General features: G+C 36.0%; 1 protein-coding gene across 1 annotated transcript in view; it reads left to right on the top strand.

Moving 5' to 3' along the window:
* Positions 1-24,752, top strand: part of MMP16 (matrix metallopeptidase 16) — a 284,329-nt gene that overhangs the window by 159,788 nt on the left and 99,789 nt on the right. Inside the window, exon 4 of the mRNA XM_047073788.1 lies at positions 5,142-5,446. Within this exon, the coding sequence (XP_046929744.1) occupies positions 5,142-5,446 (305 nt within the window). The remainder of the gene's footprint in view (positions 1-5,141; positions 5,447-24,752) is intronic.

Raw genomic sequence — 24,752 nt, 5'->3', positions numbered from 1 at the left:
AATATGTAGAGTTGTTATTAATTAAATTGGTATGGATCCAGTGATGTTAAAACTAGAGAATCCTTGAGGAGCCTGTGGGTGGCTCAGTCAGTTAAGCGCTGACTTCGGCTCAGGTCAGGATCTTATGGTCGGTGAGTTCGAGCCCTGCATAAAGCTCTGTGCTGACAGCTCAGAGCCTGGAACCTGTTTCAGATTCTGTGTCTCCCTCTCTCTCTCTGACCCTCCCCCATTCATGCTTTGTCTCTCTCAGTCTCAAAAATAAATAAACGTTAAAAAAATAAAAAAAAAACTAGATAATCCTGACTTTTCATGTTAATCTTTAGGCACTGGGTAATATTTACTGTGCCACTCAAGTAACTAATTACAGAGTTTACTTCATTTGAAAGGCAAAAAACCTTTCGCAAGGGCTTTGTTTCACATTTCTTATAACATCTATTCAAAAGAACAAATGTTTTATATTTTTAAAGTTTACATTTATCTATTTTATAGAACTAATGAAGCAAAATAATTCCTACAGTGTCATCAATAAAGAAACCACACATATATTTTTCAGTAGGGTTTTGTTAGTAAAGACCTCATTTTCTCGAAATTTGCTATTTCTCTGAATATCAAATTCTCACACTTTTAAAAAAATTATCCTAAAGGAAATAAGTAAACTTAACATCTGACTTATCATTGTAAGATTTATGTTTCTATTGAGAAATATAAGGCAGAGTACAAGTTTCTTTTAATACACAATACAAATACCAAAATATATAGGTTTTTTTCTCATTTTCATATTAGAGATAAAATAATGCTCTAACTTTGGAAAAGATTTATTACTCTATGAAAACACTGAAGGGAAGTACTCCATGATTAGTATGTAGAATTGTTATTAAATGAATTGGCATGGATTCAGTGCAGTTAAAGCTAGGGAATCCTGACTTGACACCGTTATCTTATGAGTCAATTGACATGTTTCACTACCAATTGTTCTGATGAATACAGAGGTCAAAAAATGCCCATTTGATCAGTTTTATTATAGTATTTTATAAGGCATGGTCATTAAAGATAACATTTATTAATTTTTTTAGGTAAAAGTTTCAAAATTTAGCAACATGAAAGTTTAAAAGAATCAGTGAAATGGCATAATGAAAAAAACTGATAAAACCTTCCAAAAAATGAAATCAGTTGTCTTATTAGAATGAAAAATATGTTCGGGGCGCCTGGGTGGCTCAGTCGGTTAAGTCTCTGACTTGAGATCAGGTCATGAGTTCACAGTTCCCGAGTTGGAGCTCCACATTGGGCCCTGTTTTGATAGTGCAGAGACTGCTTGGGATTCTCTCTCTTCCTCTGTCTCTGCCCCTCCCTGACTTGTGCACACACAGACACACACACACACACACACACACACTCTCTCTCTCTCTCTCTCTCTCTTTCTTTCTCTCTCTCTCTCAAAATAAATATTTTAAAAGACCAAAAAACAAAAAAGTATGTTCATTATAACTATTCTATTCACAAGTAAAAACATTTTAAGGTTAAATCAGCTTTATTAAGTTTTTCAAGCATAACCTTCATTTTATAGCATTTTTTGTTTTGCAAATATATATCTTAATAATTTTGAGCATCGTTAGAACTACTAAGAATGACAGTCTTATTATTGTTGATATCATATATCTCTGTGTTCATTATTATTTCAATTATTATTAAGTACAAACTACATCTCAATGGCATAAAAATTCCAAAAAAAATTTTTTTTTTGTTTGTGCATTGTGCAGAGCTCTAACTTTGAAGTGCATTCATGTGTCTTGTATTTGTTAGTGGCATCACAAATATTGTGGTTCAGTATATTTTGGATGCCAATCAGGGCATAGCTTTGAAAAACACAGTGATGTGTTTACAAATCCAAATGACATTTCACATTTATTATTCTTTACTATGTCGCTTCATTTTTCTCAGAACCATTATGTACTTATATACATATCATACTAATGATTTTTTTTAAAACAAAATAATTTCTTCATTACACGCTGAATAAAACACCAATTCCCACTAACAGTACTCTCAGAACTTTCACTGAAATAGTGTAATTCTTCCTATCTCCATGACTACCATTCTAGTACAATGTTCTGTATTCCTTTGCTTGAACTTCTGAAATGTCGCCTTGCTTCCATTCTTGTCTTCTTATCCATTTTTCATTAGACATAGTGGTCTTTGTAAACTAGAATAATACCAGGATACTTCTCTGCTTCTCCTTTCACAGAATATAACCCACTTCCTGCCAGTTTTCTTTCATCTCATACCACTGTCCTGAGTGTTCATTTTACACCAATTCACAGAGCACTCCCGTTCTTTGAACTGGCCAAGTGTGTGGGGGCTGCTCACTATTCCTTGTGGCTGGAAACTGTGTGCTCGCTAAGCAAGTCATTGAATTCCCATTTATTATCTACTGACCTGACCTCACCTCCTCAACCTTCACTTGCTACCATCTGTAATTACTTTTTGATGTTGTTGGGTTTTTTTTGTTTGTTTATCTCTTATCACTGAAGCAGACTCTTCTTCAAAGCTGTATCTCTGGCACATAGAACAGTAGCCATATATGTAGTGTGTTCTTTCAAAGAATGTGTCGTAAAAAGACTTCCCCACTAATGAGGGTCTTCTGAGACCCTGTAGGTTGGGAATAAGATAGAAGACTACTAGGAAAATTAACTTAGATAAAATTCAGAGTTACGACATTAATCTGAACGTTCTTCGGCCATCAGGCAGGAAATTTAGAGACTAACAAGCCAGACAGAAGCAGCACCACATATCTTAATCTAGAAATTTACCTTTCTCAAAATGGAGTTCAGATCATCACACTGAAGGGATGTAAAGTTAAAACAAACAAGTAAGGCAACAACAAAATACTGTATAACATTCTCCCTGAACAGGCTTGAATTGTTTTATTCTATCCGGCCTGTGGTTCAGTTCAGAAAACATGGCGTCTTGCTTGACACCTCCTTTTCTTTCACGGCCTGTGTCCAGCCATCAGTGTATCTTGGAATGCGTGTCCTCAACATTTGTCCCAAATCCATCTACTTCTCAGAATCTCCACCGGCAGTCCCCTGGCCTCCACTTTCACCTCCATCTTTCACCTGAAGTTTTGCAGGAGTTTCCAGCGGGTCTCCCTGCTTCAACTCTTGCTCTGTTTCAATAGATTTTTGACACGATGCTGAATCATTTCCTTAAAAAAAGTGTAATTCAAATGTTACTTAGCTCATGATGTTCCACTTGTTCCCCTCTCACTTGGAGCAAAAACCAAACTCCTTACAGTGGCCCTAACCTTTGATCTTCTGGCCTCCTCTCTAGCCGTGGCCACCTCACCATTCTTGGTACTTTCCAAGACTGTCTCCAGCTTCAAGCCCTTTCGCTTGTCATCTCCTGTCTGGAATGCTGTCTGGTCCCATTCCATTTCCACCTCGTTTGCTTCCTCATGTTTTTGTTTTTTGTTTTTTTTTTTAATACAGTGAAATTTACCATCAAATAGTCAATGTAAATATGTATTAGAAAATAGTGAAAACTTTGTCTTAGATGTGAGGTCCAGCTTAGAATAGAAGACAGTGCATTCTTGAGCAGAATGTTTAAGTGGAAACACCAGCTCTGCCACTCTAAATTTTCTCTGAAGTTTTCTGAATCTTAGCTTCTTTCTTTGTAAAACAGGTATAAACACCCATCTCTTTGGGTTGCTCAGGGCGTTAAATCAGATACTATGAAATGCTTGGCTGGCTCAGAGTAAATGCTCAGTTAATACCATTATTATTGTTTCAGCATGATACCTGCCTCACATTTGTAATTATTGAGACATACCTACAAGTGGGCTAAAAATATAATCTGTATATTATTTTCCACCAGAAAGTATATCTTAATTTTTTTCTATGCTGCTAAATAGCCTTAAAGTAGAAAAAAATAACTTTGAGTCCTATGTATATTATGATATATAATAGAGACACCATAATTTTACTACTGCTATATCATTGTAAATGTTTAGCCTTCAGCTCTCTTTTATTACTGCATTGCAATAAACATTTACCTAAATATTATAGTCTCTTTTATGTATTAAGGTTTTTTTCGCTTAAATATATGGACTCATGGATGTAAGATTGTTGATGGAAGTATCCATTTGTTATTAGACTCAAGAAAAGTAGACTAAATAATGTCCAAGTTACTGGGGTGCCTGGGTGTCTCAGTTGGTTAAGCATCCAGCTTCTGCTCAGGTCATGATCCAGTGGTCAGTGAGTTCGAGCCCCATGTCGGGCTCTGTGCTGATGGCTCAGAGCCTATAGTCTGCTTTGGATTCTGTCTCCCTCTCTCTCTGCCCCTCCCCAGATCATGCTCTGTTCTCTCTCTCAAAAATGAATAAACATTAAAAAAATTAAAATAAAAAGAAAAAAAAATTAAAATAATGTCCAAGTTACTTCTTTAAATTAATATAATTGTTAAATATTTGTATTAAAAAGCTATTCACTCACATTGCTTTTTATTTTTTATCATATCTAATTATTTATTTTTTTCAATATATGAAGTTTATTGTCAAATTGGTTTCCATACAACACCCAGTGCTTCACATTGCTTTTTATAATTAGAAAGAATTAATGTACTATAAGAAAACAATAGAAACTGTAATAACCTTTCCTTTAAAAACTAAGAAATAACTTTGCATCTGCTGAATTGGTGTTTGTAGATAAAAAATAACATAAGGACATTGTTTGGAAGTAACATGTGTGCACACCATGATGTGCCCTTAAAAGTAATGATAGCCAGAAAGAAATTGAATTTTTAATTTCAGCTTGAAACTGTTGCACCTGTTTGGTCATTTGGCAAAGCTGCCTTTCTGTTGTTCAGGAGGCAAAGTGACTGATTGATCTAATTACTCCCCCGTTAAGCATTCTGCAGAGAAGAACTTCTCACTCGTCGCCTTGGTGGATGAATACTATATTATTGAGAATTAAATGACTTCAGTGTGGTGAAATCTAGCTATAAAGACATGAGACATTGATTAATTTTTTTCTTATTTAATATGACTGTTTTTCTAGTATTTTACTCAACTGAATAGATTGAAATCTGTAATAAGTTGAACTATATATTAAAAAGCCATACTCATTATTCTCTTCTCTAAATTTCAGTATAAAGAACGTCACTCCAAAAGTTGGAGACCCTGAAACCCGGAAAGCTATTCGCCGTGCCTTTGATGTGTGGCAGAATGTGACTCCTCTGACATTTGAAGAAGTTCCTTACAGTGAATTAGAAAATGGCAAACGCGATGTGGATATAACCATCATTTTCGCCTCTGGTTTTCATGGAGACAGTTCTCCCTTTGATGGAGAGGGAGGGTTTTTGGCACATGCCTACTTCCCTGGGCCAGGAATTGGGGGAGATACTCATTTTGACTCAGATGAGCCATGGACACTAGGAAATCCTAATCATGATGGTAAGTGCATGGCTTTTTTCATTGCAAATATTTCTCTTTTTATTTTTGTTTTTGGAATGCCCAAGTAATTGACTGATTTACAAACTTTTTTTTAATGTTTATTTATTTTGAGAGAGTGTGCAAGCCAGGGGTGTGGGCGGAATGGTGGTGCAAAGAGAATCCAAAGTAGGAGGAGACCTATCAGCACAGACCTTGTCACCAGGCATGATCTCAGGAACCGTGAGATAATGACCTGAGCTGAAATCGAGAGTCAGTAGCTTAACCAACTGAGCCACCCAGGTGCCCAATTTAACCAATGTTTAAGGTGTCAATCTAAATTCATTTTTAAAAATATAAAACACTATGTGAGCCTTTTTAATAACATTTTAGAATAAGAATTTGTATGGGTCATTAGACAATGCTAGTTTTTCATATGGTCTGTTGCTTGGAGATTAGAACTTTACACTGTGTTCTGTAAACAGACTGAATTTTGTTTTCTCTAAAATGTCACTTAACAGCTTAAGGAAACTCTGCTATTTTTTTCCCACACTTTAGTCCACTGTTTCCACTGGAAACTTAACTTAATTGACATTTGTGGCATAGTTTCTGCCATTTTTTCTGTTTCACCTCTTGAGTTTGTATAATGTTGCTTCTTGTCTTTCATCTCTATATCCATATGTGGTCTCCCAATATGATATGACAACATAATTTATTATTTTTATATTATATCTTTACTTTTATCAAAACCACTTTTTGCAAATCTATTCCAACAAGTCTATCAGTTTTCCAATCTTTATAATTATTCTCATATGCAAAAATAAATTTAAAATAACTTGATAACTAAAAGAAGCTACTTCAGATAAGAAGTCTGTGTTTCTTCCTAGACAATAATCCATACTTTAATTTTATGTTTCAAAAATATTCATATAATTATAGGATCCTAGATTTATAAGATTCATAAGCATCCATGTCTTGGAATTCTTATAACCAAAACTTAAATGTTTTTCTTTCTCACAGTAGTAGAATGCTGTTGAAAATACAGCATGTAGGGTCACCTGGGTGGCTCAGTCAGTTGAGTGCCGACTTCGGCTTAGGTCATGATCTCATGGTTTGTGAGTTCGAGCCCCGGGTCAGGCTCTGTGCTGACAGCTCAGAACCTGAAGCCTGCTTCAGGTCCTGTGTCTCCCTCTCCCTCTCTCTCTCTGCCCCTCCCCACACCCCTCTCTCAAAAATAAAATAAAAAACATAAAAAAAATTTAAAAAGATACAGCATGCATTGTTTTAATGGCAGCTAATCAGCTAATAAAACTCTTAATTCCCTCTTGATGAGTTAAGCCCAGCCATCAAATTAAGCCTTGTTAGTTCACCAGAATGTTTAGTTAGCTGGATTAGCATAACAGCCTTGCATTTTGAGAACATGCAGGATTCAAACATATTATGGATAGCATGAATTAAGGCGAGTTAAATTTACAATAGCATCAATTTTCAAAGAAAGAAAATATGATAAATAACTCTTCCTGTCTTACAAAAGAAAATAAAATAGCTAGTGTTACACAAAGTGACCTTTGGCATTGTTTTTAATAGGTATATTGACTATATTAAATTATTACTTCATTTTTAAGAACTGATTTGGAGATGAATGGCAAGTTTGTTGGGAGATTTCACTATGTAGTCATGGAATGAAAAGCGAAAAACTTTGAGGTTGAGCAGACCTGCATCTAATTCCTGGCTAACTGATCATTAGCTAAAGAAGCTTCTAACATTGTCGTATGCTTATTTTCACTCTGTATGTTGTATTGCAGGGCTGGGACATTGCAAGGAGAGGTGCTTTCTGTTCAGGCATGTTTAGTCTATACCTGAGCACCCAATAATAAAATATCTGTAATGTGATAGTAGACCCACATTGGTTTGATACTTAAATCATTTAAAATTAAATATTTTTATCTTATTTTTATCAAAATCACACCGGCATTCTACTAGAGTAGTTCAGGCATCTTCCAGTCAATTGTTAATATACATGTTTGCAGTCCAGATGACTGAGAATAGCACTTATAATGGTAGAATTTTGCTGACAGAGGCAAAACTGCATTTGCTTCCAGGGAAAGACTTCTTCTAAAATTATAAACAGAGAAAATTATATTTTATAACAATCATTATAATTCTAAGGTTATATTTTATTCTGATAGTAGATATAATTGCTAAGGCTACTTTGAATCTAGCTAGCTCTGAAGTCATGTTAATTTGGGGGATGGTGCCTATCAAATGGCCTATTTTTCTCTTAAAATATTGAAATCCTCAAAAAGCTGCACAGATTTTTTAGATGCTTCGTCTATTAGCTGGTATTTTTAAGCATCAACAAATACTTTTTGAAAATAAGCAACAAGCCCAAATCCTAGAAGATTCCATCCAAGGTGAATGGAACCAGAGAAATTAGGCTAAGAAAAATAAGTAAGGCAACAATCTCTTTGACCTAGGCCATAGCAACTTCTTACTTGACATGTCTCTGGAGGCAAGGGAAACAAAAGCAAAAATGAACTATTGGGACCTCACCAAGATAAAAAACTTCTGCACAGCAAATGAAAAAATCAAGAAGACTAAAAGGCAACCAACAGAATAGGAGAAATATTTGCAAATGACATATCTGATAAAGGGTTAGTATCCAAAATCTATGAAGAACTTACCACACTAAACACCCAAAAAACAAATAATCTAGTGAAGAAAGGCAAAAGGCATGAATAGACACTTTTCCAAAAAAGACATCCAGATGGCTAACGGACACATGAAATGATGCTCATCACTCATCAGGGAAATACAAATCAAAACCACAATAAGATACCACCTCACACCTGTCAGAATGGCTAACACAAACAACTCAGGCAACAACAGATGTTGGTGAGGATGCAGAGAAAGGGGAACACTTTGGCACTGCTGGTGGGAATGCAAACTGGTATAGCCACTCTGGAGAACAGAACAATATGGAGGTTCCTCAAAAACTTAAAAACAGAACTATCTCACAACACAACAATTGCACTACTAGGTATTTATCCAGAGGATACAGGAGTGCTGATTCAAAGGGGCACATGCACCCCAATGTTTATAACAATGCTATCAACAGTAGCTAAATTATGGAAAGAGCCCAAATGTCCATCAATGGATGAACAGGTAAAGAAGATGTGGTGTCACACACACACACACACTAGAATATTACTTGGCGACCAAAAAAGAATGAAATCTTGCCATTTGCAACAACGTGGATGGAACTAGAGTGTATTGCTAAGCAAAATAAGTCAAAGAAAGACGAATATATGATTTCACTCAATTGGAATTTAAGAAACAAAACAGATGAACATAGGGTAAGGGAAGCAAAAATAAGATAAAAACAGAGAGGGAGGTAAACCATAAGAGACTCGTAAATACAGAGAAAAAACTGAGGGTTGCTGGCAGGGTGTTGGGAAGGGGGATGGGCTAAATGGGAATGGGCATTAAGGAGGCACTTGTTGGGATGAGTATTGGGTGTTATATGTAAGTGATGAATCACTAAATTCTACTCCTGAAATCAGTATTACACTATATGTTAACTAACTGGGATTTAAATAAAAAATTAATTAAAAATAATAATAAAAAAAGAAAATAAGCAAAAAGCTTTACGAAAACATCTATAGGGACATTTGAGATAACGTAAGAAATGAGAATGTTTACTCTGATTTAAGTGTGATCATTGTTATGAATGCTTCTGTGTTTTGCATGACTTAAGAGGTTTCCCAAGGAATATATATGTGGAAAGAATTGAAACAGAACATATGAGCTAAGGATGCAATCACATCAGTGGACTTTTGACTCAGATTATGTATTAATACATTTGATTGCCTCTCAATTTTTATTAAGTATAATGTTTTTGTACCTAAGTATACTATTAAACAAAATGACTATTTAATATTTAGTGTTTCATTTGGAAGAGAATATTTCTTTACTGGTCAAATAAATATTATTTTTCTTTTGAGTGAGCTTAAAGAAAATGACTACAAAATAATAGTGTTTCAGAATTCTAGGGGATTAGGGAGAAGTTGACTCTCTGTTCTAGATGTAATACCATACAGATTTACTGCTTAATTGAAATTCAGACTTTTAACCAGCAACAGCAGGACAGCTAGGGTAGTGTCGTGCTGAAGTATTGATCATTTATCAAAAGAACAGCCTCTAGCTTTGCTGTGGTACTGGTGAATGTGGGGAGAATTAATGCATTTGTACGTCCCAGATCCTGTCTGTTAGATTATTTTTTTGTATCACCTATATACAAGGCCCAATTCTGACATCTTCATTGATAAACTTTTTCTTTTCTTTACTCTATCCCTCAAATGCCCCCAAGCTTACTTAACTGAAAAATTGTCTTTCTTTCCTATTCACAGTTCTTAAGCACCTAGAAAACAGAGCAGCTTGATAATTTAGCAAAAATGCAAATGAAAGAGTCTCTTGATAAGTACCCAGCTCATTTTCCTCAGCATATTGCTCAGCTAATGAAGGCAATTTGAATTCTGTCTACCTCAAAAGAGATAAACAGTGTCTTAGGCTGCCAGTAACCTTTAATTCATTGTTATCCACTTTCCTATCAATTTGCTTATAGTCACGATGCCTTTCAAAAACTCAAGCTAAAGCCCATTAAGTAAATTACACAATAATTATAAATAAATAAATAAATAAATAAATAAATAAATAAATAAAATGCCCCACACATACCCCTACCTAATAAAAATAATGCTGCTTTTACCCCCATGGAGTGGATAAGCAAAATATGTGCATAGCAATTCTAAGTAGAAAATGTTACTAAAATGATACGGTTTTTGAAAAGTATACATTGCCTGAGTATGAGTTGGAAAATTTAACTCTAGCAAAATGTTAAGATTCATTTTGAGCATCATTATCATATTATTTCCTTGACTATGGTATAAAGCTTGAATGGCACTATCAATGTAAACACAAACTTATCACAAAGATTCTAATTAGACAAATATGTACCACAGTAAGCAAAAAGGTTACCTATTAAAATGTTATCTAAAACTACAACAGAAAACTATCTAGAAGTAAGTCTTATTATACTATATAGTTGCAAGTCTATTAACAAGAAAAATGCATTGCAGTGCTGCTGTTTGTTGTCAAAAAAGTTACTGCCTTAAAGTGAGAAGATATCAGGACTTGCTCAGGGCTGTCGTGGTAAAATATGATTTCTGGATGTCTGTGAGGGTGTTTCTGGAAGAGATTAGCATTTGATTCAGTAATCTGAGTAAAGATCTTCCCTTACCAACAGCCAATCCACTGGGGGCCAGAATAGAAAGAAAGAAAAAGGAAGGAGGAGTTTTCTCTCTCTTCTTGAGCTGGGACATACCTCTTTTCCTACACTCAGACACTGGAACTCCTGGTTCTTGGGCTTTCAGTCTCTGAATTATACCGTTGGTTTTCCAGGTTCTCCAGTTTGCAGATGGCAAGAGCAAATTCTCGGCTTCCATAACCTTTTGAGCTAACTCCTGTAACAAATCCCCTCTAATATACCTGTATATATCCTATTGGTTCTGTTTCCCTGGAGAATCCTGACTAATATAACCATTAAATGTGATACAGTCACATTCCACATGTAAGCCAGCTCATTCTTTGAGTAAATCTGGTTTAAGTTAAAAGTCTTCATGATATGATGCCAAAGTCGATGGACTTGATTTGTGTCGATGAGGCAGAGTTAACTTTCTGTGTGAGATATTTTGTCATCGGTGTACTAGAGGAGCATTGGTGCCAACAGGTAAATGTAGGCCTTAACCAGCTGCCTACCACCTCTCAACATTGTCTGCTCATTTTGAAGCTGTAACGGCTATATAATATTTTTCAGATGCTTACAGGGTTTTGACTTTTTGATCTTTGAGGACAGGAAAAGTTGGATTTTGCAAAACAGATATTTACCAAGAGGCCTGAAGTGAAGTCTGTGGGAGTATTGTCCAGATCAGTGTGTCCTGTGCTTTGTGAAGTTAAGGGAAGGACTTGATATCACTGGGCAGTCCAGGATCTTAATCGATCTTTAAACCCAGAGTACTTATTGAGATTTTAAATCTAAAGATATTAGCCCTCTACCAAATTGTTCTTACCTTACCACGTTTTACCAAAAGTTGGAAGCTCTCTCAAACTAATTTACCTTTCAAAACTATAATAGAAATATTTTTGTTTGTTTTTAAAAACATGACTTCTTTCCTTCCTGACTTCCATCCTGGAATAAACTTAATTTCACTGAGTTTATTTTATTTCAGTACACTGGTGACTTTAATAGTCTTGAGTTTTTCAAAATCTCTGTTACATAGCTTCACATCATTGCTATGTACTATCTATTTATGTGTTAGATCCTGTGTACAGTTAGAAAAAACAGATGAATTAGTGTCCTCATACTCAAAACATTATTTCATTATATCAGTTTTAATGAAGTATATAGATGGATCATGGACATTAAAATATATATAATAAAGAACTCTTAGTAAATGAAACAGATAAAACTAGACCTTTCAATCGCTTAACACAACAGAATTTTATTTCTTGCTCATGTCGTGGAGCAGATGGACTATCCACTCACTCAGTCAGAGACCCAGAATAATAGAGGCTTGGCCATCATCAATACGTGATTTCCGAAGTTGCCTTGGGCTTTAACCGCCAGACGGTAGCTGGGAGAACTGGGATAGATTTGCTCGTGGAGTGATGTTATGTGCCAGACCTGCAAGTGTTAAAGAACATTCCTGACAACTTCCGCTAACTAGAGTTGGATTCCACGGCCACACCTAATCACAAAAAAGGCTGGATGAAGGTGATGGATTTGATGAGCAACTAGTCAGTGTCTGCCACACCAGTATGTTAGGAGGTAAAAACAATACTAGTTTGACATTAGGTACACTCTGCATCTGTGAATAAGTTGCTTAACTGTAATTTGCCTTAATACAGATTTTGACCTATTGACCACTATTTAGCTTCTATTATTCCTCTCCTCATATACTATTTGCAGGAATTTTCGTTGTAATTTATCTTGATGTAGGTTATTTATCCTTTACCCTAGGTGGTCATCAACAAGGCAAAATAGGGTAGAAATTTCAAATGTACCCCTGAGTTTATCAGTATAAAAAAACTAATGTCTTTGAGTGTTTAAGAAAATCCAACTGATTGAAATTAATAATTTTATACTTTTTTATTGATTAAGTTATTAAGATTAGTAATTAATTCATACTTTAGTTTTGTGCAGTGATTTTTTGCAGAATTACAACCATACTATTACAAAACCTGGCATAGCGCCATTTTAATTTCTTTACAGTTTAAGTTAAGCACAACAAAACTATCCACTACTTATTCTCACATTTTAATTTATAACTTGCTTCTTCATTTGAAATCAAATGTTGCCACAACTCACCTCCTCCCCAGTGTATTGACTGCATATCAAGGCAGCAGCAGAAATAGCTGTTGGTGCAACCCACACTGGAAATTGTAGTTTGCCATTGATTTAATGCATCAGAGAACAAGACCACGTTGGGCTTTGAGGGAGATTACACCTCTCTCAGGCAAGGCCGTACTAGATGTGTGTGTACTAAAAAATGGAGATTGGGGCGCCTGGGTGGCGCAGTCGGTTAAGCGTCCGACTTCAGCCAGGTCACGATCTCGCGGTCCGTGGGTTCGTGCCCCGCGTCGGGCTCTGGGCTGATGGCTCGGAGCCTGGAGCCTGTTTCTGATTCTGTGTCTCTCTCTCTCTCTGCCCCTCCCCTGTTCATGCTCTGTCTCTCTCTGTCCCAAAAATAAATAAACGTTGAAAAAAAAATTTAAAAAAAAAAATGGAGATTGACCTAAGATCATGGGAAATCAAGAACCTAAGAAAATAGGGAAATCAAGAGGTAATTAAAAGACTCTCTGCTGGATTATCATCCGTCTCACAATTTCATAAAGCCAAATTTAATTGAGTGACTAGTATGTCTCAGATACTATTTTAAATTCATTGTGTGTACTTAACTCATTTAGTCCTCACAACAAACTTATAAAATAGATAGTGGAATTACTTCCATTTTGCAAGAAAATTGAGGCACAGAAAGTTTGGTGACTGGTCCAAGATTCCCTACATGGTAACAACAAAATGAAACCACTAAAGGGATACTAAAGAACCAAGGAAAGGGAGTATCTACTTGAAGACTCAGGAGAAAAGCCTATCACTGAAAATATTTTATGAAGTGAACAAAAAAAACAGTATTGGAAACAACTCCGAATACCCATAAGGTCTCATGGAACAGGAAAAGAAACCTATTATTACTGTAAAAACTGAATCTGTCATGTGGAAAGAAATCGTGGTAAGCATTTTCAGAAAAAGACGATAAAATAAAATGATGTGAAATACAAGGATAGATATAGAAGACCTGGTAGATAGCTCCAGCTTAAGAATTACAGATTCTCCTAAAGGGGAGAAGAGTGGGAAATTAAAGCAAATGAAATATGCAAGCACATATTAGCAAAAATGTCATATTCTAAAATAAGAGAGTGTGCAATTCAAAAAGAGTCATTGCATTCATTGCAAAATTTACAAAAACAGGTCCATAAATAAATCCATCCTGCAAGTAAATGAAAAGTTTCCATTAACCATGACACTATCTCGTTTGAGGTGAAGATTTCAAAAATTACATGGAGAAGTTCTGTATACATTAATGGCATCATCTCTGGCCTCTGTCCATAAATGCCAGTAAGGAACCCCAATTGTAAACAAACACAAATTTCTTCCAAAAAAAATGTCTTGTCTTTGCCAACTGTCCACTTGGGCAAAGTCCCCCTGGCCCGTGAACCATTGGTCTAGATGAGAGGACAATTAAGAGTGAATAGTAGTGGGGCGCCTGGGTGGCTCATTGGTTAGGCGTCCAACTTCGGCTCAGGTCATGATCTCACAGCTCGTGAGTTCGAGCCCCACATCGGGCTCTGTGCTGACAGCCTGGAGCCTACCTCTCGTTCTGCCCCTCCCCCACTTGTGCTCTGTCTCTCAAAAATGAATAAATGTAAAAAAAAATTTTTAATAAAAAATAAAAAAAGGAGTGAATAGTAGTAATAACTAAAACTAGAAAAGTTGGTTTTATCTAATCTGTTGAAATTATTTAGTGACCTGCTGATGAGACCGGTTTCTCTTATGGCCCGTTAGAATTCACCAAACTCTTTTGAACAAGGGAATTAAATGAACATACCAATGATTTAGAAAATTTTGTTCAGGTTGCAAAATATAAACTATATCTAAACTATCTCAGAAGGAGGAAAATAGGAAGAGTCAAATATGCATCTGTTCACAATTAATTTCTCTGTTGAAATTGTTGTGTAGCCTCTTTTCAATATTCTCTTCTATACCATCATTTCATTTAAAATATGTACTAGAGAATTACAGAGTATTAAAAATGGGCTAGTGTTTGAAAACACACCAAGGCAATATAGTAGATTTCATTAAAATGAGAACATATAATTATAGGTAAGAAACAACTTAATTTTTAAGTGTAAGGTTTGACTTACTTGAATGTAAAAATTCTGGTGACTTCACTGTACTCAAGAGCAAGGGACTGATTACTTCTCTGTGGGGCAGTTCTAGTTCAAATGTATTTAAGTCATATTTACAGGTTTTTTTTTTTAATTCTCATCAGAGTCTCAGACTATATCTAAGCTATATTTCTAAATTTTCTTCTGCTTAAAAGTAAATATTTGTTTCTGATTAACACTGAGTTATTCAATTTCAGAGTTAGAAATGTCATCTCAAGTAGTATGTTATTATATAAGCATTTTAAGAATAGTAACTTATTACCTATTTTCTGCAGCTTCTTTTTACACATATGAAATGGGACTTCTCTCTCAGATTATCCCATATTATATTAATGCAAATTACCCAGTCTAAATTCCCTTTCTGACTTTTTTATCTTAGCTTTTTAAATCAAACTTTATCATTCTTTTTTTCTTTTCTATAGCATGTTTCCAAAGTGTGTGTGTGTGTGTGTGTGTGTGCGCGCGCGCATGCACACACACGTGTGGTACATTCAGGCTATTTTCTTAGAGCAAACTTGGTGCTTTGTTAGAACTTTCCTACACTTGCCAAGATTTGCTTTTTTAGAGCCACTTGATATTTTAATTTAATTATATTTTAATTTTATTTTTTATTTTTTAAAACTTACCTCCAAATTAGTTAGCATATAGTGAAACAATGAGTTCAGTAGATTCCTTCATGCCCCTTACCCATTTAGCCCATCGCCCCTCCCACAACCCCTCCAGTAACCCTCAGTTTGTTCTCCATATTTATGAGTCTCTTCTGTTTTATCCCCCTCCCTGTTTTTATATTATTTTTGTTTCTCTTCCCTTATGTTCATCTGTTTTGTCTCTTAAAGTCCTCATATGAGTGAAGTCATATGATTTTTGTCTTTCTCTGACTAATTTCACTTAGCATAATACCCTCCAGTTCCATCCACGTAGTTGCAAATGGCAAGATTTCTTGCTTTTTGATTGCCAAGTAATACTCCATTGTATATATATACCACATCTTCTTTATCTATTCATCCATCAATGGACATTTGGGCTCTTTCCATACTTTGGCTATTGTTGATAGTGCTGCTATAAACATGGGGGTGCATGTGTCCCTTCAAAACAGCACACCTGTAGCCCTTGGATAAATGCCTAGTAGTGCATTTGCTGGGTCATAGGGTAGTTCTATTTTTAGTTTTTTGAGGAACCTCAATACTGTTTTCCAGAGTGGCTGCACCAGCTTGCATTACAAGATCCTTTTAATTTTATTATTAAATGATGTGTATATTGGATAGAATATGAGATCAAGGAAACTGATACTCATTTAGTTCTAGTAGATTTACCCATCTAGGACAGGGTCAAAGAAGAAAATACTAACAAGAAAATACATTTTATGGTATGTTAAACATGTTTTTACCATTATGTATGAAACAAGTGGCAAATAACCCCAGTTTAAAATAAAAGTTTTTTACCTAGTGAAACTTTTCATTAGAGTCCTTTTTGAGAGAGTCATTTTATGAACAAAAATTTTAGATAGGTGAGTGGTATTAATGTTATTTTTTAACCTAATAGAAACATGCTGAGGAAATGTTCACTTCTCTTTTGCAGTTTCTTTGCAAGATGATCCCGAAAAATTAAATTAGCTGTAATGTTTAAACCTTTAAACTTCCAACCTAATTCCCTTCCCTTGACAGATAACCATGCATCCTTTATTGAAATTAGTTTCCATATTTATAGTCACACTTCTCCTTCTACCTCTACTTTGACGTTCACCCATTTCACCCATTGTTTCTTCCTGAATTTCTGGGGAAAAATGGCTACATTTTATGTCCACCACCCCCTCCATCATAAAATCCTACTCAGTCCTCAAGACCCTTCCCTTATCTGATCAGCCTACTATACTTTGTCCTCATCAGTTCCTCCTTTATTTGTAACTTTTTGATCCACAAAATATACAGCACATTTCCTTCACTCTTTTAAAATGACAGGGAATTCTTATAGAATAAATGAAATCAAACTAAAGACAGGGTATCTTACAAAATAAATCTCCAGGCAAAATAGATAATACATTTTTCATTTGCTTACTATATCTAAAGTAATCATTTTAGTCAAGTAATAGAAGGACTTCAAAGCAGAATACTTCAGCCTGAGGTCAGCTAGCCCAAGTCACCAGGAGGAAATAAGTGAACTTTCTTTGAAGAAAGCTTTGGAATAGTTACCATCGCCTGTGTTTATTATCAACTCATATGAGTTAAACTAAAGTCAAACTAACCTAACTCACCCTGATTTATTTTCAACCCTGAGCATATTCCTAAATATTCTTAAATATTATCTCTTTGATACTGGAGACTGGGGGAGTTCTTGGGCCCTGAGACCTCAACCACCAACACCAGCCGGGGCCAAGTTCTTGACTTCACCAGAGAAAGAATTCAAGGACCAAGTAGCCTGAAGTATCAGCAGAAGCTTTATTGCAAAGTACAAGTACACACTGCAATGGAGGGAAAGTGTGGACATTCCCAGATAGAGGACACTGTCAGATAGAGGACCTGACTCCAGAAAGATAGATGTGGCCCAAGGGTGCTTCATCTTTATGGGCAGTTGTAATCAAGGGGTAAAATATTCATGTAGAAATAGAGACTTCCAGGAAGACAAATATCATTGCGCATGCCCTTTGCAAGTTTCTATGCACCGGCGCAGTCTGATTTTTTTTTTGCATATACTCTAAATAAACTCTGAATGTACAATTGGTCCTCTAGCGCCTCTGGTGCAAGGGTCATTCTCCGTCATTTGTAAGCTAATGGTCTTTGCGTGCATGCCCTCCATGGGCTTGAGCAACAGCAGGATACTTGTGGCCCTGAGAAACCACAGAGCTATCACAGGGTTTATTCAGTTGTCAAACACTTTGTCAGGTGTCAGACTCAGTTCCCTGTCTTTTGTTCTCTTGCAATTACCCAGCCTTTCTCTATTCTACCTGCCTCATCTTCAATTCAAGACATAGGGGTTGGTGCAATGATGGAAGGAAGGATATCAGTATCATTACATCTTTCACTTAAGTCAAATGCTCTGTTCATCTCTATTCAGGATCCCATGGGTTTATACCCAGAAAATATGCATGAACTTTGGTGTAAGTAGATCTCAAATGATAAGGTTCAAAACAGCATATCTAAAATTGAGTGAAATTTTCTTCATTTTTTGAAAGAAACTTCAACCTTTTCCTTATTTTCATGGCACTGATCTGGGAGTAACCACACTTCTTATTCAGAATGTCCTAGTGACATTAACTTACCTAGCGTTTTTTTTCATTCTGCTTCCTGCTTTGCCTCTCTTAGATTTGACCTAATGAGTTCCATTAAATCCTTTTTTCCTTTAAAAGTGCCAACATAGGCATATGCCCACTCTGAAATATCTGTATATCTCCATGTATATATCCATCTCTTCTTATAAATAAAGAACAAAATGATTATTGACCTTCAGATAAAGATGGGCTATTTTTCTCAATGCCTGTATTGAGTTGAGATAATCCCACTGCATTTAGCAATCTCTTTTAAGTTTTTGTTTTTCTATTTGTAATACAGGCAGAGGACGTGATTAAAAAGGTTATAATCACCATTTGAATATACTAAACATGTCAATACAGCTTCTTCAATGCCTGGCCCCTAATAATTTAACAAAATAAATATATAAACAATGGTTTCCTTTCTGATAGCTGTAGTGTTGACTGCATATTTTGATTTAATATTGAACCCCTAATTTCTAATAACTCTTTAACTGTGATTAGTTTATAATATGATTAATCATGTGTATGAATTCGCAGAGTAAAATTTAATAAAATCCAGAAGTTAAAAAAAATCATTAAAATCATTTTCAACGCTTCCACTCAAAAACAACCATTGCAAGGTCTGAGAGATTTAATATCCTAATGTATTGATTGCTAGATAAAGTAGAGATATAAATCTGGACAGATATATATATATATATATATATAATTATTATATCATATATGATTTTACAATATTTACATTTTTCACTGCACATTATTTGCCCATCATTTTTCTGAAATCACTGAAACAACTTTTATTCATTCATTTTTTTTGAGAGACAGTGAGTGTGAGCGGGGGAGGGGCACAGAGAGAGGGAGAAAGAGAATCTTTAGCAGGCTTCATGCCCAACGGAGCCCATTGTGGAGCTCAGTCCCACAACCCTGGGATCATGACCTGAACCAAAATCAAGAGTTGGATGCCTAACCATCTGAGCCACCCAGGCACTCCAAACTCACTAAAGCATCTTAAATATTTTCCAGTATCCTGCCATATGATTGAATATAATTTATGGAGGTTATACCAATGGACAAAAACTTAGGTTATTTCCAATTTTAATTGTTAGTTATACTGTAATGTAAATATTTTTACACATACAGTTTTGTTGACACCTGGCTGTGTGTTTTTTTCCTAGTTATTTCTCAAGAATAGAGTCACATGATTATTTGGCCAAGGAACATACACTCTTTAAAGGAACTTGACATATTATTAGGTTATTTTTTTTGATGCAGAGCTAGCTTACACTTCTACACTGCTGTGTGTGAGAGTGCACAATCTCCTGAACATGAGCATAACAATAACTATGATGTAGTGGTAAAAGTAGGAATAATAAGCAATGATATTAGTAGCTAGTAGACGTTGAGCACTGTTAGGTGTCATAGATGAATTTTCATTTAGTCCCCACTGCAATTCTGTTATGTAGATTCTGCTATTATCCCAAGATTAGAGATGAGGAAAGTGAAACACAAAGGGTTAAGTAATGTGTCCAATGTAGGTGAGGATGCAGGTCATGTGCCCATATAGGATAACTGCACAGCATGCAAATTCAAGCACCCAAAGCCCCCCACCTGAATGGACGTCTAATAATATCTAATTTTTCACCTGGAACAATTTGAATAACAGTTTGATGTCACCCATTTCCATTTTTTGTTCCAATCATTCCATAATAATGATTGGCACATATTTTTGTATATGTTATTCACTTGTATGTGTTTGGTGAATGTTCGCTAGCTGTTTCTCACCTTTGCTCCTATTGGAGTTATTTTCATCAATTTGTAAGGGATCTTTAAAGTTATTTTTTTAATTTTTATTTTAACATTTATTTATTATTGAGAGACAGAGAGACACAGAGCATGAGCAGGGGAGTGGCCGAGAGATGAAGGGACACAGAATGTGAAGCAGGCTCCAGGCTCCGAGCTATTAGCACAGAGCCCAACTCAGGGCTAGAACTCACCGTGAGATCATGACCTGAGCCAAAGTCGGACGCTTAACTGACTGAGCCACCCAGGCGCCCCTGTAAGGGATCTTTTACTAGAAAAGATAATATTAGTTTATCTCATTTTCTCCCACTTGGTCATTTTCAGGAAGTAAGAGAGAGCAAAACTGCCTTATTTCATGAGGAAGAATGCGGAGGCTACTACCTCCGTTTGATTTGCCAATGGGGAATATCCTTCTTTTATTTGGACTGACATTAATAGATTATTCCCCTCGTTATATTGCATTTTTTTCTGTTCCATGACAGATATTTTATTGATAAGTTGGATGAGGCCCATGTTAATATTCGATATTAACAATGGTATTTTAACTTTGATACTCTTCAAATGGTATATCCTTTTGTCTTTTTGGAGTTTAAAAATCCCCCCTATTGTAATATGCAGAGTATATTTCTTAATGTCTTCAAACATAGAAAGTGGTTTATCGGATGGTATTTTATCCATTTTCTGTTTTAAATTTTTGATGTGAAATAATTGGTTTGTGAGTTCTTGTAGGCAACAGTGCTTTCTAATCAAAATGTTATGAAATGCACTCAGTAAGGTTATTAAGACTTTTGAAAAATATGTAAAAACATTATAAAGAACTTTGTTATGTATTTAGAATCTTACAAAAATCTAATTCAGTAGAATTTTATTCATGTCAACAGTGGAAACCAGATTAATTTTATCTTTCCTGTTTCCATAATTGGATAAATTATGATTTGAGTTTAAGGCACGTGTAGCTATTGTTATGCTTTCAAAATATGTCCACAAATTCTTAGACACTTGTTCCTTTGAAACATGGAGCTTAATTCTCTCAGTGAACAGGGGCCACTTAGTGAATCACTTCTAAAGAATAGAATATGGGAGAAGTGATGCTGTGTCACTTCTAAGTCTAGGTCATGGAAAGGGTACAACTTCTGCTTAGAGCTAGTGAGATTTCTCTCTCTCTTTCTCTATGTCTCTCTCTCTCCCACCCCCACCCACTCCTTTCTTTCCCCCCTCCCTCCCTTCCTTTCTTCCTGTTCTCTCTCTCGAGATATTGTGGGCTTTACACAAACCCAGACCATATGGAGAGACCCAGGTGGAGATGGACCTCCACCAGTAACCAACACCAGTTTGCAGGGTATGTGAGTGTGCCGCTTCACAAGTGGGCCCTCCAGTGTCAGCCAGCTTTTCAGGAAGATACACATCCAGCATACATGTAATTGCCACCTCATGAGTGATACCAGGTCACAACTCCCCAGCCAAGCTTCTTACAGATTTCTGGCCCAAAAAATCCATGAGAGACAATGAAGGACTATTGTTGTTTTAAAAATGTGGTTTTTTAAATGTTTATTTATTTTTGAGAGAGAGAGAGAGAGAGAGAGAGAGAGAGCACGAGCAGGGGAGGGACAGGGAGAGAGGGAGACACAGAACCCAAAGCAGGCTCCAGGCTCTGAGCTGTCAGCACTGATCCTGACACGGGGCTCACACCCGTGAACCATGAGATCATGACTTGAGCTGAAAACAGAAGCCTAACCGACTGAGCCACCCAGGCACGCCCCCTTTTTTTAAATTTTTTTTTAATGTTGAATTATTGTTGCTTAAAAGCACTCCATTTTGTGGAGATAACTGATGCAGCACAAAATTATTAACACAACTTTATACAAAGGCAAAGAAGGATATTTATGAAATTACCTAGAAAATTCAAGACAAACAGAGCAATATTTTGTAGGTAATAAATACAGGAAAAATAGAGAAAATGAATACAAATTACTAATTGAAATGTGGCCAGTTTTTCTAAGGGTCTTAATCTTCCATTCACTAATGAATACGGAAAACAACAGAATGCTATTAACTTTTATTCTTCTCTTCACATCAGAAAATATAAAGTGTAGGGAACTGGCAATAATTCCTGCTTTTTTCCATATTTTTTGGAAGGAAAGTCAGTAATTATGTGGACAAAGAATAGAAAAGATGCCCAAATGTACAAAGATGAATCTTTTTTTCCAGAGGATTTTACTAGAGTCTTAAGCCAAAGTTTATGTAATACACATGTGTGAACTACTGTGAGTTTAAATAGAGTAACCTACAGGGAAGATGTAAAATATGTGGAAATAACTACACATCTGACAAGAAAATGCTTAATAATGAGGTACTCTGAGAATAAGTTCTATGACCAGTGATTTCATAAATTACTTAAAGAAGAGAATGCATTGAGAAGCACTTGACTTTTTAAGAACCCTAAACACAATCAAGAAAAATGCTGAGGTAGTCAGAAAAGCTAAAAGGGAACTCACAGAAACATGATTGGGCATAAAATTGGAAGATGTGCTTATTATGAGAATGTGTAGGAATTTATCTGTAGAAAAATAATTCAAATGAGATGTACAAAATGTCAGAATCTGAACAATCAGCTGGAAGTGAAGAACTTATTTGGTGCCAAAATAGCTTAGAGATAATTTAGGGGGGAATTTTTTTTTTATGTCCAAAGAAGTATGCTTAGAATTTAAATTATCAGAAGCATTTAAAAATGTCTTTATTGCTATGGGGCGACTGCGTGGCTCAGTCAGTTGAGCATCCAACTGCGGCTCAGGTCAAGATCTCACAGCTCCTGAGTTCGAGCCCCACGTTGGGCTCTGTGCTCACCACTCAGAGCCTGGAGCCTGCTTTGGATTCTGTGTCTCCCTCTCTCTCTCTGCCCCTCCCCTACTCATGCTCTGTCTCTGTCTCTCTGTCTCAAAAATAAAAAAAGTTAAAAAATTTTTTTTAAATATGTTAGTTGCTCACTGGCAAAGTCAAAAGAGTAGTTGAATGTACCTTAAAAACATAAATAGCAGAGCCTATGGCAGAGCTTATGGGAAAAGGACGATCCTGTTGAGATTAAAAATAATAATAAAATAAAATAATGTGTGTGTGTATGTATGTGTGTGTGTGTGTGCGTGTGTGTGTTTAAGATCTCAAATTGCTGTCAAGAAATCCAGGACTTGAGATATGAAGATCCTAATGGGGGAACAACAACAACAACAACAAAAAAAAAAACAGTCAAAGAAAGAAAAGTGAACCTATATACTAGGTAATCCTGAGGCATTTTGCAGTTCTGGCTGGGGCATCAGGCAGAGTTGCTATTATGATGCAGAGACCCAGAAGAGTTTTTTTTTTTTTTTTTTTTTTTTTTTCGACGTTTATTTATTTTTGGGACAGAGAGAGACAGAGCATGAACGGGGGAGGGGCAGAGAGAGAGGGAGACACAGAATCGGAAACAGGCTCCAGGCTCTGAGCCATCAGCCCAGAGCCTGATGCGGGGCTCGAACTCACGGACCGCGAGATCATGACCTGGCTAAAGTCGGACGCTTAACCGACTGCGCCACCCAGGCGCCCCAGTAGTATCAGAAGAGCTTTTAAGAATCTTATGAAGATGAAGAGACAAAAAGTAGTTAGAGTTTGAGGTCATACAGGAAGCCAGGATTGAAGGGCCATGATTCCTAAGAGGGAAACACTGAGATGTAAGCCTCAATACTTTGTTGTACCCTTCAGGTTTTTTCCAAGTTTATAAACTTCACAGGATGAAAGACTGAGACAAGCAAAAAACCACTGAAGCACCAAGTAGAGTTTTTAGTTGAATCGTGGTGGTGAGGATACAAAAATTAGGGTTTAAGATCTGTTGTGGATGATGGATTCTGGGAAACATCGCCCCTTCCAGCTGGCACATGTAGAGAGCTACATCTCAGGAGCAGCATCTCAGTGGGAATATAAATCAGAGTCACTCAGTCTCTCATAAGGTTCAAGGGATCTACCCCCATTTTGAGGTTCCTACCAGAGGATATGATGAATATTCTCTGGATGAAAATGCAGTCATCCAGAATCAGCTGATTTCTTACACACAATGCTTGTCAATCAGTTAAAAATTATTAGGCAACCCAAAGAACTGGACCCAGAGATAAACACATACATGCATGTGCAGGTACACATACACACAAGAGAGACACACATGCTCCAAATATTGGAATTATCGTTCACAGACTTTAAAATAACTGTGATGACTATATCTGAGCAATAGATTTGAAGATGGGGAGGGAGTTAAGCAATTAAATGGAATCTATTACAAAGGTCAAAAGGAAACAAACTAAATAACTGAAATTAAGAACTTAATAAATGTGTTCAATGGAAGATCAGGCATAGTAGAAGAGATGATGTATTAATTGGAAGATAGATCAATAGAAACTATCTGGATGAATCAGAGAAATCAAGAATGGTCTTGTTTTAATAGAGAACAAATCAGAGGTATACAAATAGGTCACCCTGAAAAAGATTTAGTGTGTAGAAATTCAGATCCAGTGAAATTCAGAAAGGGAGAAAATAGAATAAAAAGGGAAAAGGCAATATTTAAAGAGAAAATGGCAGGAAAGTTTCCAAAACAAATAAAAGATATTTTGTTTGAATTAAAGAATCGTTAGAACCCCAATAAGATTACACACAAAGAAAGTTACTCGAAGACACATTGTGGTGAAACTACAAAAATCG

The sequence above is a fragment of the Lynx rufus genome, unplaced genomic scaffold (assembly GCF_022079265.1).
Source record: "Lynx rufus isolate CCGP_SWC_20201006 ecotype Redwood Valley unplaced genomic scaffold, mLynRuf1.p SCAF_12, whole genome shotgun sequence".
In the NCBI taxonomy this organism is placed as follows: domain Eukaryota; kingdom Metazoa; phylum Chordata; class Mammalia; order Carnivora; family Felidae; genus Lynx; species Lynx rufus.
This window is presented reverse-complemented; position numbering and strand designations above follow the sequence as displayed.